This window comes from Schistocerca americana, chromosome 5 (assembly GCF_021461395.2).
Source record: "Schistocerca americana isolate TAMUIC-IGC-003095 chromosome 5, iqSchAmer2.1, whole genome shotgun sequence".
NCBI classification, from domain to species: Eukaryota; Metazoa; Arthropoda; class Insecta; order Orthoptera; family Acrididae; genus Schistocerca; species Schistocerca americana.
In genome coordinates, this window is record NC_060123.1 from 219,853,867 (window position 1) to 219,867,060 (window position 13,194).

The following is a 13,194-nucleotide window of genomic DNA, read 5'->3' on the forward strand; positions in this document are numbered from 1 at the left end:
GAGTAGCTGCTTCACAGTTTACTACAAACATGTGGTGGTTCTGCTGAGCAGCAGGTGTGTGCATTTGGTATAAGCCTTAGTCCCAGTGTATTGGATGCATAGGAAGATAAGCTGCTAGAAGCAAAGTAATAAATGTTGTTGACCAAGTACATTGCACAGATTAACATACAGTATTTTCATGATGGAGCTGGTAGTCAACAATAAGACTGCCATGGAAAAGTATTGGAAGACACTTTTGACTTAAAACCTTTTTATGTATCAATTTGTATATTTTATTTGATGAGGTATTCCTGTGGTGGTGTGTGTCTGAAGAAGGAAGTTTTCTCTTTCAAAATCTATCAGTGTTAATGTGATCAAATTTTAATGTGATTAATATGATAAGTGTTGCTGAGTCAAAATTTTCTCTTGAACTGCCTGACACCTATATTATTGGGAGATGCATGTCAACATTCAATGAACAATATCTTTACCACAAAACACATTCCTCAGTACCAATTCATTACATTCCAGCTTTTCACGAACTTATACACATCAGTAACAACCTTAAGTCTGATCATATGGAGATGATAACCTTGAGCTGTTGATTCGTATGACCAACATATAACAGGTATTCACTTGGCAGAGGGAAGTTTGCAATTTGCACGGACTGGTTTATGCTGAATTGGTTACTAACAATGGATGAAGCTGTGTGTGCACCCTTGATATTTTCCTTATTACACCCTTTATTTATGCAGCATCTATATGAGGTTATGTTCTGAAACGTAAAGGAGCATTCAGCAAAATTGTTCTGACTGGCATTACTCTGATCCAGTTTTTCACCAGTTTGACATAAAACTGTGTTTCCATCCAATCCTGGAATATATTTGGTTCTCTTCCCCCACAGTTCTCTTCTTCACAATGTTATAATATATTACTGTCCCTCAACTGTCAGTCTGCCTGACTCTTTTAAGAAATGGGCACTTTATGTGCGCATCTGTCATTTTTATGTCTCATCATTGCAAGAAGGTACTACTTTAATGAGCACTGAATAAGGTCCTACCTTATTTTAAATTTGTGTAGTGTGCAAGTAAAGATAATATGCAGCTACTAACATCAGATGTCACTAAATCAGGAAGCACAGTTCGTGCAGTGTGAAATCCCTTACAGATGTGAAATACACAGGACATGTTATGTCATCCCTAACCAAGTTCAGAACATAAATGGATCATTTCTCACATTCAGCTGTGTTGTGTGAAATATATCAAGGGGCTTGGGATTTTTGAGCCATATCAAGCGAGAGAATTATGAACACAGAATTACGTTTTAAAGGAGGCATGTTTAACAACTAAATAACTAAATATATTATCACAACAGATCACTCACATACATGTGCACTGTCTACAGTATTACAAGAACATTTGACACTCTACAAACTTGGTAATACAAAATTATAAATAAATATGAGATTGGGTGATGCAATCAAAATATGCATGTCTCTTTATAACGTAAGACAAGAGAAACCACACTGAACAACTTTTATCACCTTGGCACTGTTTTCTGTTCAGTAAGGAAGACTGCAATGAATTTCTATGATTCAGACAACTTTCCATTAATGATCTGCTGAAATCCTTGGGAGTGGAAAGATGTTATGCTCCATCTTCTGACCCACAGTAAGCTTACACTGATAAACATAGCTACATACAGTCAAAAGTAAGCAAAATAATAGTATCTAAACAAAGTGTCAATGTTGGCCATTGCCAGATACAAAATGGAATGATTATAAGAAAAGGCAGCACTGCACATTTATTTGACTTTACAATTATTCCAACTTACGCTATTCCAAAAGTCAATTACACAATGCTTCTATAGATATTTGTTTATATACATATACACACACACACACAGACACACAATTATATGACTCATAAATTGTATTATATTATTTCCAGGAACAATTAAACAGCCAACACAAAAGATGCCACGTCAAAAACTTAATACCTAGTAGTAAAAATATATGTATTTACACATAAATCTTTTGTGTAACTAAAATGATGGTGGCAAAAGATAATGTAATCTTGAAACACACAAAATTGCAAAACAAAATTTATGTATGTACATATGTACAATGCCATTCATACTTAACAAGCACATTTAGTTATTTCATATAAATTTACACATAGCTGTGTCGCTACAACTGCAAAAAAGTTTTCTCAAACAAAAATTTTTATGAAATTCTATCCAGTTGCCTTATAACTCATCTCATTTCTAAGTCTCTTTAATACTGGTGTGCTGTAGCATTTGATATTTAGCACATATTAATTAAAGAATTGGATCATTTAAAACATGACCACAAAAATTATGTCCTAAATCCAGCACTGATCACTGTTACTGGTGTAGTGAGAGAGAATCCATGTTTTGAAACTGTTATTACAGAGGCAAAATTGTGTTTAATAATATACAGTGGTTATGTATGCTTACTTCTGCTGATTAATGTACGAATCCATACTGAGATGCCCTGTGATTGAGATTCAGCAGATGGACTGATTCATTCAGTAGATGGTTTTATTGCAGAGAAATATTTGACACTTATTTTCATTTGAAATGTGTCTTTCAGCTGTTTTAACTTCAATTATTCTCAATCAAAATGGCGTACATATTGCTGTTGTATTTGAAAAGTGAACATATGAGACAGGGACCAAGCTTTGGGCATTGGTCATCATTTATGGCCCTAAGATACCATAAGACTATGTTTATGGTATTTATTATAAAAATTAAGTATTCAGAATTCAAGCTGCACTTTTGTATTTGGAGTCTGCTCATTTGTACTGGTAAATTATTCTACAGCAGAGACATTTACCAGTTTAAAAACAGAGTAACTGGACTTTCAATTTTATGACCATGACACAAATTCTCATATTCTGTAATTAACAAAAAACAGTAAACTGGTAAATAAATTATATTTATATATAAATATACTTTTAAAATCATTTTAATATAAACTTGTTCACAAGTGATACCTAAGCAGATAGCTGTCACAATAGCAGACTATTTTTGTACAGATATTGCCACCACAGTATATAAACAATTGCTATTATGTGTAATGTATTTGCTTTAACTTCATGAGAAACACTTGAGCTATTAACATATTAATAAAATACTTTTACAAAGCAGTTCATTTGTCTACTATTGCTATATTTGTTTTCAGAAGTATCAGTTTGAAGTCATTATAGTAGAAATTATTCTCTAATGAATAAATACTATTAAATTTTGTGTTATAAATTGTTTTATGGATGGGCACACATATCCTTGGCATCATATTTTGCCAAGAAGTTCAGATACCATTAATATGCAAAACTTAAAGGAGTTTTACTGCTTCACTGATATCTGCCAAAACTTGCTTTGTAGATGTGAAGCGTATGAGAAATTCATCAAGACTCAGATTTTATTATACACATTATGGGTACTTATTATCAATTTCAATGGCTCCTGCATTTTACTTTTGAGGAAAAATTTAGTAAACCTCCTCTATTAGCATATTTCATAGCATACTGAACTTCAAAGCAATTTCTTGTTCACAGATTAATTTAACATTTATCTTGACTTTCTGCAGAATACCTATTGCATAATAACAAATAACATAATTACATAAAGAAAGAGAATTAAAACAATTTGTACAATAAATAACTAAGGGAAGAGAAAGCTACATGACTACATCACCGACAGAGGTAGTTTACGGAATTCTGCAATTGACAATGATGATTATATAAAGCTTTTGTCAATGCTTTTAGTCTGATATTATTATTTTGTACTTGAAAATATGGAAATAGTTACTATTATATAGAATAGGAAGCCTGATACAGTAAAATTCCTGAAGACCAAAACTGGTTTGCAAAACAAGTTTATGCTCCAAGGACATTTTGGTATGAAATGTAATTTTAAAAAGTTTTTAATCTTATACTAGTCATCTTACAAATAACGATCTTTGGTTGTAAACATAAATATCACATACAAAAACACAGAACATAAGAATAATATTTTTACATGTTTGCATAATCATATATACAAATAATACATAAAAATTTTATTGACGATCTTCATATCCACTTGCACTCAGCATGTTTCACACACCTATGTTAGCATTGCCTAACATTAACACAGTCCATCTCTTGAGATCCAGTGGTGCTTTTCAGTTACAGCATAATATTTGCTAAACTGAGCCATAGTGGTTTTTTTATTGTTTAGATATTTGGTGATCAGTTATACAATGCAAGCAATTTTTCAGCAAATGTGTGTTAATATTGGTAGTGCTTCAGCTTTATACCAGCTGATATAATTTTGTTAAGGACAGTTAATGTACTTTAAATATTATTTTTAGCTATTATCAATTTGTTAATGTTCTAGTGCTTTTGGTATTACTTTTTAGTCAATAGCTTCAAAGACAAATAAGAAGCCATAGTTAGAATTTTCACTTTTAGGCTCAGCCTCTCTAAAGTGAATCAAACACCAGTGTGGTAAAAGTTGCTGGCAACAACAAATTATTTTCCTATACTCTTCAGAATATTATTATTTTTTTTTTTTTCATTCTTCAGAAAAATAATATCAGAATCACTTTTCCTATCATTTTGTACATTATTAAAAGGACCAAAAATGTCTCATCAGCATGTGTTTACAGTTCTCAAAAAATGAGGAAAAGTTCAAATTGAGTAAAAAAACCACCAGTCAGGTAAGTTTAATTAAGTAGCGGCTTGCCATTAGACCCGCCAATGGACACTAGGAACACCTACATCATAAATTAGAAGAATTTCATGATGAGTCCTCATTGTGTGATAATGCTAGTAAAAAATCTAACACAGCACGTAGAATATCTACTGTGATGTGGCCCCATATTTAATTCTAAGTGTTTTAAGTCATCCCAGTAAAGTGTTAGTGTTAGATTATGAGCATCAGATTTTACATAAATAACATGTGAAAAAAGACCTGTAAATGTTGTGATTACAGTTCACTGCAATTGTGAGTAGCCTTTCAAGCAGGCTGACACATAATTAAGAGGGATTTGGGATTAATATTTTTCACTTGTTGCAGAGAAACAGATACTGATCTTGTATTTTATTTCTTAACTCTCAGAAAATTTCTTCAACTAAACATTGGTTGTATTGGAAGTCAGTTGGTCACTAGTAATGTGGACCAGAAGATCAGAACATTTTGTCTGATCATGAGGAGTGGGTGGTGACAGTATCAAAGTTATAGAAAGGTGTAACACATTTTTAAATCCTGACTTCCAGAATACCAATAGTTTCAGAAGAATGAGTTTAGGGATTTTGGCAGTAAAGAAATTTAAATGTTCCGTCACTTCATAATTAAAATGTTTCAAAACTGAAAGATACTAAAAGAGCAGTGACAACAAAATCATGGAACTACAAACCTTGGAACTGTCACAATGAAGATAATCATCATCTCCCTTTTATTTCTTTTCCTTCTGGCTCAGCAGTTGTCCTTGAGCCTAACATGAAGCAGTCTTAGTCCATGTCAGTGAGATGACTGGAGCAACCACAAGAACTGTAGCACTTCACGTGGGTCATCTGACTTACAATATGTTCAATCAGTCACTATGTGTCTTTTTCAGTCACTGTCACTGTAAGAGTATGCCTACTACCATAATGATCTGCTTTCAAAGGCTTTTCTAATCATTTGCCAGAATCTGCGAGAAATTGCCATAACAGAGGAAACTAGGTCTTCTAAGCACAAAATTAAAAAATTCAGTATGGGAAGAACTCATTTTCAGCTCATTCCATGTGCTAGAATTGTTAAAAGTGAAAGGAAATCACTTCATCAAACGGTAATCCAAAATATTATTATAATTATTTATTTTTTTTTACAGACAGTTTAGCTATCTCTGTCATGTGGACTGTGCAGAGTATGTAAAAGTCAGTTATAAAAAATTGTTCTCTAATTTTTTTCTCACATTGAAGAATGCTTAGAAGGAAATGAGTAGAATATGTATTACAGTCATGCAAACTGTCTGTTATGCAAGACATTACATGCAAATCTCAAATATAAGGCAAGTATAAGGACTCAGCTTTCATTCTTCCTTGAATTCACTCTTTTCCCACAGTACACTTTTGCATAATCTAGAGAACAAATGGAAAATAAAATAATGATGATGATGATTTACTACCATTGTCAAATGCAGACATTAGCACAATTTTTATGTAAATAATAACCCAGCTGCAAAGCAGACACTTTCTTTCTCCAACGAAATCAAAATTTATCGTACAAACAAAATAAGCAATACCAATATTTCCACATTTTTCTGAATAATAAATTTCTACCGGGCAAGATAATAAACATATGCAAACACAAAAAAATAATCTACTCATGAGTTTCTGCTTTGATTATGATCAGCCAAACCTTTCTTTTACAAGAAACATAAGTTTCTTTTTGCCTTTGTATGCCACTTTCATATTTTCAACAAGCTGCGTGAACTGAGCATGCCCATCATGGGCTAGTATAAATGTGTCTCTGGCTTTACCCAAGAAGTCTATAAAGTCACCATAGTGCCGGGGTGAAATATGAGTGAGCCTTGAATGTGTGGTGGCTACATATGCTGCAACTGCAGCTTCCAGCAGCTGACGCAGGGGTGGCCTGTCATAAGACAATGGTTTCATACCGCCGCCACAGCTTCCTCTATTCCCCCCTCTGTGGTGGTGATGGTGGTGGTGGTGCTTTGTCCCATCAGGAGCAGGATGTGGGCAGGACATTCCTGGAGCAGTCATTGAGCAGCGGCGTAGTATGTCCGACAGCACTGTAGCACACTGAACGTTCTTGACCAGTAATGGTATCATGTTCGTGAGTTCCGATTTTCCGAGTGAATGGCTCAGTGCGCAGGCCCAGTGGATGTCATTTATTGCTGGATGCGTGTCCTGAAAAAGAGGCAGTATTCACACATTATTTAAAAAAAAATGCAGCTGCAAGGTACACATAAGCACTGCTTTCTTCCTTTTTAATTTCCTTCTTTAAGAAATGATAGTTCTTTTTTTTAGGAAAAAGAGTAATCACCAGTATTAAAGTGTAAGAAATACTAACATGTTTATTAATGGTGGCTATCTTTTGCAGCAGCTGTTATACAACAACTATTGCTTGTCTTTTTCTGTCTTAATTAGATTAAACTTTAAAAAAAGTATTTCACCGAGTGCAGTTTTCTTCACTGGTAAAGCAACATCTGTGGTAACTGGCATTAACAGCTCTACATGTTTTGATGATACCTGCTTTTGCCCCTCATTGTTACGTGAGGTTGCAGTAAAAAAAAGATGGATATCATTTTCACTACTTATGTCTTTTGGATTTTAGAAACCCATCCTATCTAAAACTGTCTTTAGTTTTACCTAACCTTCATTTTAAATTAATAAATTTTGTGTTACAAGTGACTTCAAGCAAATATTACTGTAGCTGCATTTTGTTTTACACTTGTTTATAAGCAGTATATTCATTCATGAGCAGGTTCATATATTTCCTTTCCCCAACCAATTAAACTGGCTGTATTTTTGAGCTATCCCTATAGCTCACTGATAGAATGAGAGTAAGCAATCAATAATTCAGTTTTGAGTATCATAGTAAGTACAGCATAACAAAACAACACACTGGCTGTAAAGTACTAGCAACTAAAAACAAGCATGGAAAAATAACAATATCTTTTCCAAATTTTAAAGGAACAAAGGCTAGATAATAAAGTTCTAACATTGATTAAGGAAATATTAACCAACACTAGCTCTAAAGTTAAGTTCATGGGAGAAATTTCTCAACCATTTGATATAAAGACTGGTGTTAGACAGGGAGATGCACTCTCCCCCTTACTGTTTAACTGTATTTTGGAAAAGGAGAGAGAAAGTCCAGTCAAACTATAAATTGATCAATCACATTAGGTAGTAATAATATTAGCGTAGACGGCCTCACCTTTGCAGATGATATGGCAATTTTAACTATTAATATTACCACAACTCAAAAAAAAAAAAAAATTTTTTTACTGCTCTTAAAGAAGTTGCGGAAAAAGTAGCACTGTAAATATCATTTAAAAAAACAGAATATATGACATGCAACAAATAAGCAGCAAAGTTTTTGAACATGAAGTATGAAAAAATAAAAAGTGTTTCTCAATTCAAATACTTATGGGAAATCATAAACCTGAATGTCTTTATGGAACAGAAACTTTAATTTTAAATAGAAAAAGGGATATTGAAGAAATTCAAAAGAAAGGAGAAAAGGTGATTAGGAAAATATTAGGCCCCGAAATTATTGATGAAGAAACTTATAGGCTGAGAAGTAATAAGGAAATACAAGTATACACTAGCATACATTGTGACATGAGAAAACGAAGACAAATTTCATGGGCACATTAAAAGAATGGCACCCATTAGGCTGACAAAAGAAATGGTGGAATTCTGTGAAGACAGAAGTAAGGCCGAAACTGAGCCAATTGAATGGATCGCTGTGATTAAGGAAGGTCATAAAGTAGCCGGTGTAACTCAAGCAGATGTTACAGACAGAAAAACATTCAGACAAAAGATATTTGATTGGAAAGTTGGTCAGAGGGAAATTAAAAAACAGACTGGAACACCATAGTCTAATAAAGACTTCATTCTGAAAGGATGAAACGAATCTGGACACAAAGGAAGGCCAACCATCAAAAGCAACATTGACTGGTTGTACCTCGTCTGGTCCTATTGGGCCCACCATATATTTGGAGGATATGCTGACATTACCTGGTTGTATGCAAGATGGACATTTTTCATTGCCAACATTGCTAGTTTATAAGCCCTGGTAGGATAGCCTCTGTGTTCCATGTATCGTGCAATTGTGAATAGCTGTGATGAAGTCATGATATGAGATGCAGCGTCGATAACAATTTGATATGCAGTCTCAAAGGCCAGAGCTTCATTTTCACATAATGTTAATGCATTCAAGGCACAGTTTGGTGGATCCTGAAAACAAGAATAGTGACATTAGATTCTTGCATTTAACTGAACTTGCAACACATTCCAAGACAACAAATGTTTCATGTTTATAGAATAGAACCGTAACTTACTTTTGTAGCACACTGCAGTGCTAGATTTCTGGCACAACTTGAGAGCTCTTCTTGCTGAGCATAGGACAGATTTAGTCTCATAATAGTGCTGTGGGACATTATAGTGGTAGCAACAGGGCCTGAAAATTCAGACATTTTTTTTACTGACTGGTAACATAAATAACAAATAGTTTCATCCATGTTGAAAGTGATTATGCTAACCCCTATAATTAATAAAATGTATCAAATATTACACAGGAATAAAGAAATGGTGTCCAAACAAATATAGCAATTTATTTAAAAAAATATACAGTCAAACCTCCATATAATGATTACCTATACAACGATAAACCCAGGTACAGCAATAATTTTATATGGCCCCCGCTGATTTCCTATATGTACCATGTTAATTACCCCTCATTACAATGATGAAGTAAATTTAGCAACAAATTTTGGGGAATTAATATTTCCTGCTTCTAAGGAGTTCACTATAGCCGTAGGTATTGTTTATTTAGCTACTACACTTTCAGCACTTTATTTCCAGAAGCTTCACTGCATGCTACAGTACTGTATTTATTCTAGTTGTAAAGACAATAGCATACAGCAGCAGGCGAGCTGTGCTGAGCAGCAAACATCAAAGAGTTCCTTTGTTTGAATGAGTGTTTAGTTTGTTCATTGTTGAGCTTCAGTAGCAGACAGAAATGTTTTGCTGGGCTCTCATGCAGCTTATTTCCATGATTTTGGAATCTGTGAATGTTTTTAATTGATGTAAACGCTTTGGACTTGAGTAAGATTTGGACAGTTGCTGGAACTCGGAAACAAATAAGGTTGGAGACAAAAATGGAGATTTTCAAAGACATCGATAATGGAATGAAACAAGTAGATGTGGCGAGGAAGTACAGACTTGTACAATCAATATCAGCTACATTTCTTAAAAAATGAAAAGTAATTGAAGAAAGTTTTGTAGGTGGCAAATTTAACCCTTCAAGAAAAAGAATGAAGACAGCTGTTGCTAACAATGTGGACAGTGCTACACTGTGGTGGTTTAATGAGATGCATGCACAGAATGTATCAATTAATGGTCTGTTGATATGTCAAAAAGCCTTAGCTATCACTAAGTTGCTTGGCATTTCTATTTATAAGGCAAGTAACAGATGGTTGCAAAGCTTTAAGGACAGGCATTGGATCATTTTTAAAGTGATTTCAGGAGAAGAAAATTCAGCACCTTTAGGTGATGCACAATTTTGGAGGATAAACACCATGTGTAAACTGTTAAAAAAAATACAGTCCTGAAAACTTGTGCAATGGAGATGAGACAGGATCGTTTTATCAACTGATGCCAGAGAAGATGATGGCCTTTAGAGGAGAAAAGTGTAAGGAGGGAAGCAGCCTGAAGGATGCCTAACTGTTCTTCTCTGCAGAAATGCGTCAGGGACACACACACTGACATCACTGGTGGTCGGACGAACCGCAAACCCACAGTGCTCCAAAAATGTAAGAAGCTTACAGGTAAGAGCTCACATACATTTTATTTTACCTTCCATTAATTTATAATTTAATTCAGAACAGTATAGCTCAAGCTGCAATGTTTTGCTACAGTTGTATTGTAAATGTGATTTCTTTTATTGCAGTCAGTTGCAAGGCAAATCGAAAAGCATGGATGACGTCTACTCTTTTTGGTGAGTGGCTGCTTATGTTGATAAAGAGATGTCAATGAAGAATAAGAAAATTGCATTGCTGGTGGATAATTGTAGTGCGCATAACAACATACCAGCACTGAAGAATGTTGAACTATGCTACTTCCCCCTGAACTGTACTTCGATTCTTCAGCCACTAGATATGGGGGTAATTAAGAACTTTAAGATAAAATACCATTCACGTTTAGTTCAACACATGTTCGCAAACATTGAAAGAAAGCTGAGCAGTCCCTACAGTTTCAATGTGAAGCAGGCTTGTGACATGATTGCTAGTTCCTGAACAGTGTACAGTCTAATGTGATTATGAACTGCTGGAAAAATGAAAGAATTTCTGAAAGGGAAGATGTTGGTGAGAATGTTGTGGTGGATGAAATAACGCTGGATGATATTCAAAGTGGTCTGGAGATTTATTCAACAGTTACTGGTGAAACCATAGATGCTTCAGTAGTTGAATACTTGTCAGTGGATGATGAGGTGTTGATGTTTGAAGCATATACCAACGAATCTATTGTCAAGGAGTGATAAGTGCAAATCCCCCTCCACTGATGGGGCTAATAGGTCAGTTGGAAACCATTCAGCAAGTAGCATCTTCAATCCCTTGTATTACAGCGCAACAGTTGATTGCGTGAGAGGAGATAAAGACAACATACACAAGAGAATCTTTAAGAAAAAAGAAACAAAGGAAAATAAGTGAATCTGTCTGTACACAAAAGTAAGATATTCTACAGGTACAGTATTAATAAATGAAGTGAACAAAATGTGTTTCATTACTTGTCTTTTAATGTTATTTTTCATCATAAAAGTATTACACTAATGTACTTCTCAGCCACAAAAACATGGCTCCTTGCTCCACATCATGATAAAAAAACCTCATTAAAACAATAACTCTAGTACAATAATTTAATTTTCATGGTCCCATGAAATTCGTTATATTGAGGTATGACTGTACAGCTCTTTCCTCACACATGAGATCCTGAAATGATATTTTTTGTGAGTATTTTGAAACAATTGATTCATGATTTACATATATGCTACATTAAAAGGTGAGAAAGCCAACTGAGGTCGCAGCCAGAGTAGCAGAACCATTGTGTTTACTATGCAGAAAGACAGAGATGGATACATGATAAGCATATGCTCAGTTATTATTACACAACTAACAACAATTAAACATTGATCAGCACTTTTATTTGAGATTGTTTTCCACACACTGTCATATTATCAACACTTATTCACAATAATACATATGTGAATCAACTAGTCATTTCATATGCAATGATTCATTTTTTTTCATAACCATGTCATGTTGTTTGTATGACGCAAGTCCAGAAAGTAAGTACCATATTGTTTTACCATCACTGCAGCACTAGTGTCGCAGTTATGTACATTTGAACTTGTCTCTCTGGTTCACTCTCTTTCCACTGACACCATTACAGTCCAACTGTGTTGTGTTTAGATTTGTTAGTGATCATTCAAAACATTTAAGAGAATCTCAGAACTGCTGACAGCAAAATGTGTTGCGTAATATGGTTTTTGAACAAAAAGAATGTTAAGCCAGCTGAAATTCACCATCAACTTGTAGAGATTTATGATGAAAATGTAATGACTCATGCAATGGTGAGAAACTGAGTGAGAAAGTTCAATGGTGGATGAACCAATGTTCATGACAAAGCGCAGAGTGAGCGGCCTTTTGTTGTCAATAATGGTTTCGCTGAGAAAGTGAATGATAAAATTCGTCAAAACAGATAGTTAACTATAAGACTGCTTTGTGATAAGTTTCCACAGGTATCAAAAACTGTTTTTCTCGAGACTGTCACAAATCATTTAAATATTTGCAAACTGTGTTCCTCTTAGGTTCTGTAAACGCTACTGCATGTTCAAAAAGTGAAGTGACTTGGCAGTGTTTTGACATTTCTTTCCCAACACAGTGATGAAGGAGGTGAATTCTTAAATGGAATGGTGATCACTGATGGAACCTGGGTTTGTCATGTCACTCCTCCAGAATCAAAACAACAGTTTATGGAGTGGAGGCACTCATGACACCCCCTCCCCCCCTAAAAAAAAAAACATATAAACTGTGTTCTGGAACAGAAAAGGCTCTCTGCCTGTTGAGTTCCTTCCCAGAGGTGAAACCGTCAGTGCAGTACAATACCATGAAACATTGAGTAAACTTTGGAGCTCAGTTCAGAACAAAAGGTGTGGAATGCTCAGTCAGTGCATTGGTTGCTTCATGACAATGCACATTCCCATTTTGCTGGCATCACTGAAAATTTTATCCAACAATTCTACTGGGAGCAGTTTGATAACATGCCATCCAGTCCTGATCTCACAACTTTTGGCTATCACTTGTTCTTGAACTTCAAGCATGACTTTGAAGGAAGGCACTTTGACAGTGATGATGCAATAAACGGTGTTCAGCAGTATTTGTCTTAACTAGTAGCATCTTTCTAGGAAGACGGCATA

General features: G+C 34.7%; 1 protein-coding gene across 1 annotated transcript in view; it reads right to left on the bottom strand.

Moving 5' to 3' along the window:
• Positions 1 to 1,356: 1,356 nt before the first annotated feature.
• Positions 1,357 to 13,194, bottom strand: part of LOC124616274 (zinc finger SWIM domain-containing protein 5-like) — a 137,465-nt gene continuing 125,627 nt past the window's right edge. Inside the window, exons 16-18 of the mRNA XM_047144577.1 lie at positions 9,059 to 9,177; positions 8,736 to 8,954; positions 1,357 to 6,899 (exon numbers count right to left, since the gene is read on the bottom strand). Coding sequence (XP_047000533.1) covers positions 6,378 to 6,899; positions 8,736 to 8,954; positions 9,059 to 9,177 — 860 coding nt within the window. The 3' untranslated portion in view covers positions 1,357 to 6,377. The remainder of the gene's footprint in view (positions 6,900 to 8,735; positions 8,955 to 9,058; positions 9,178 to 13,194) is intronic.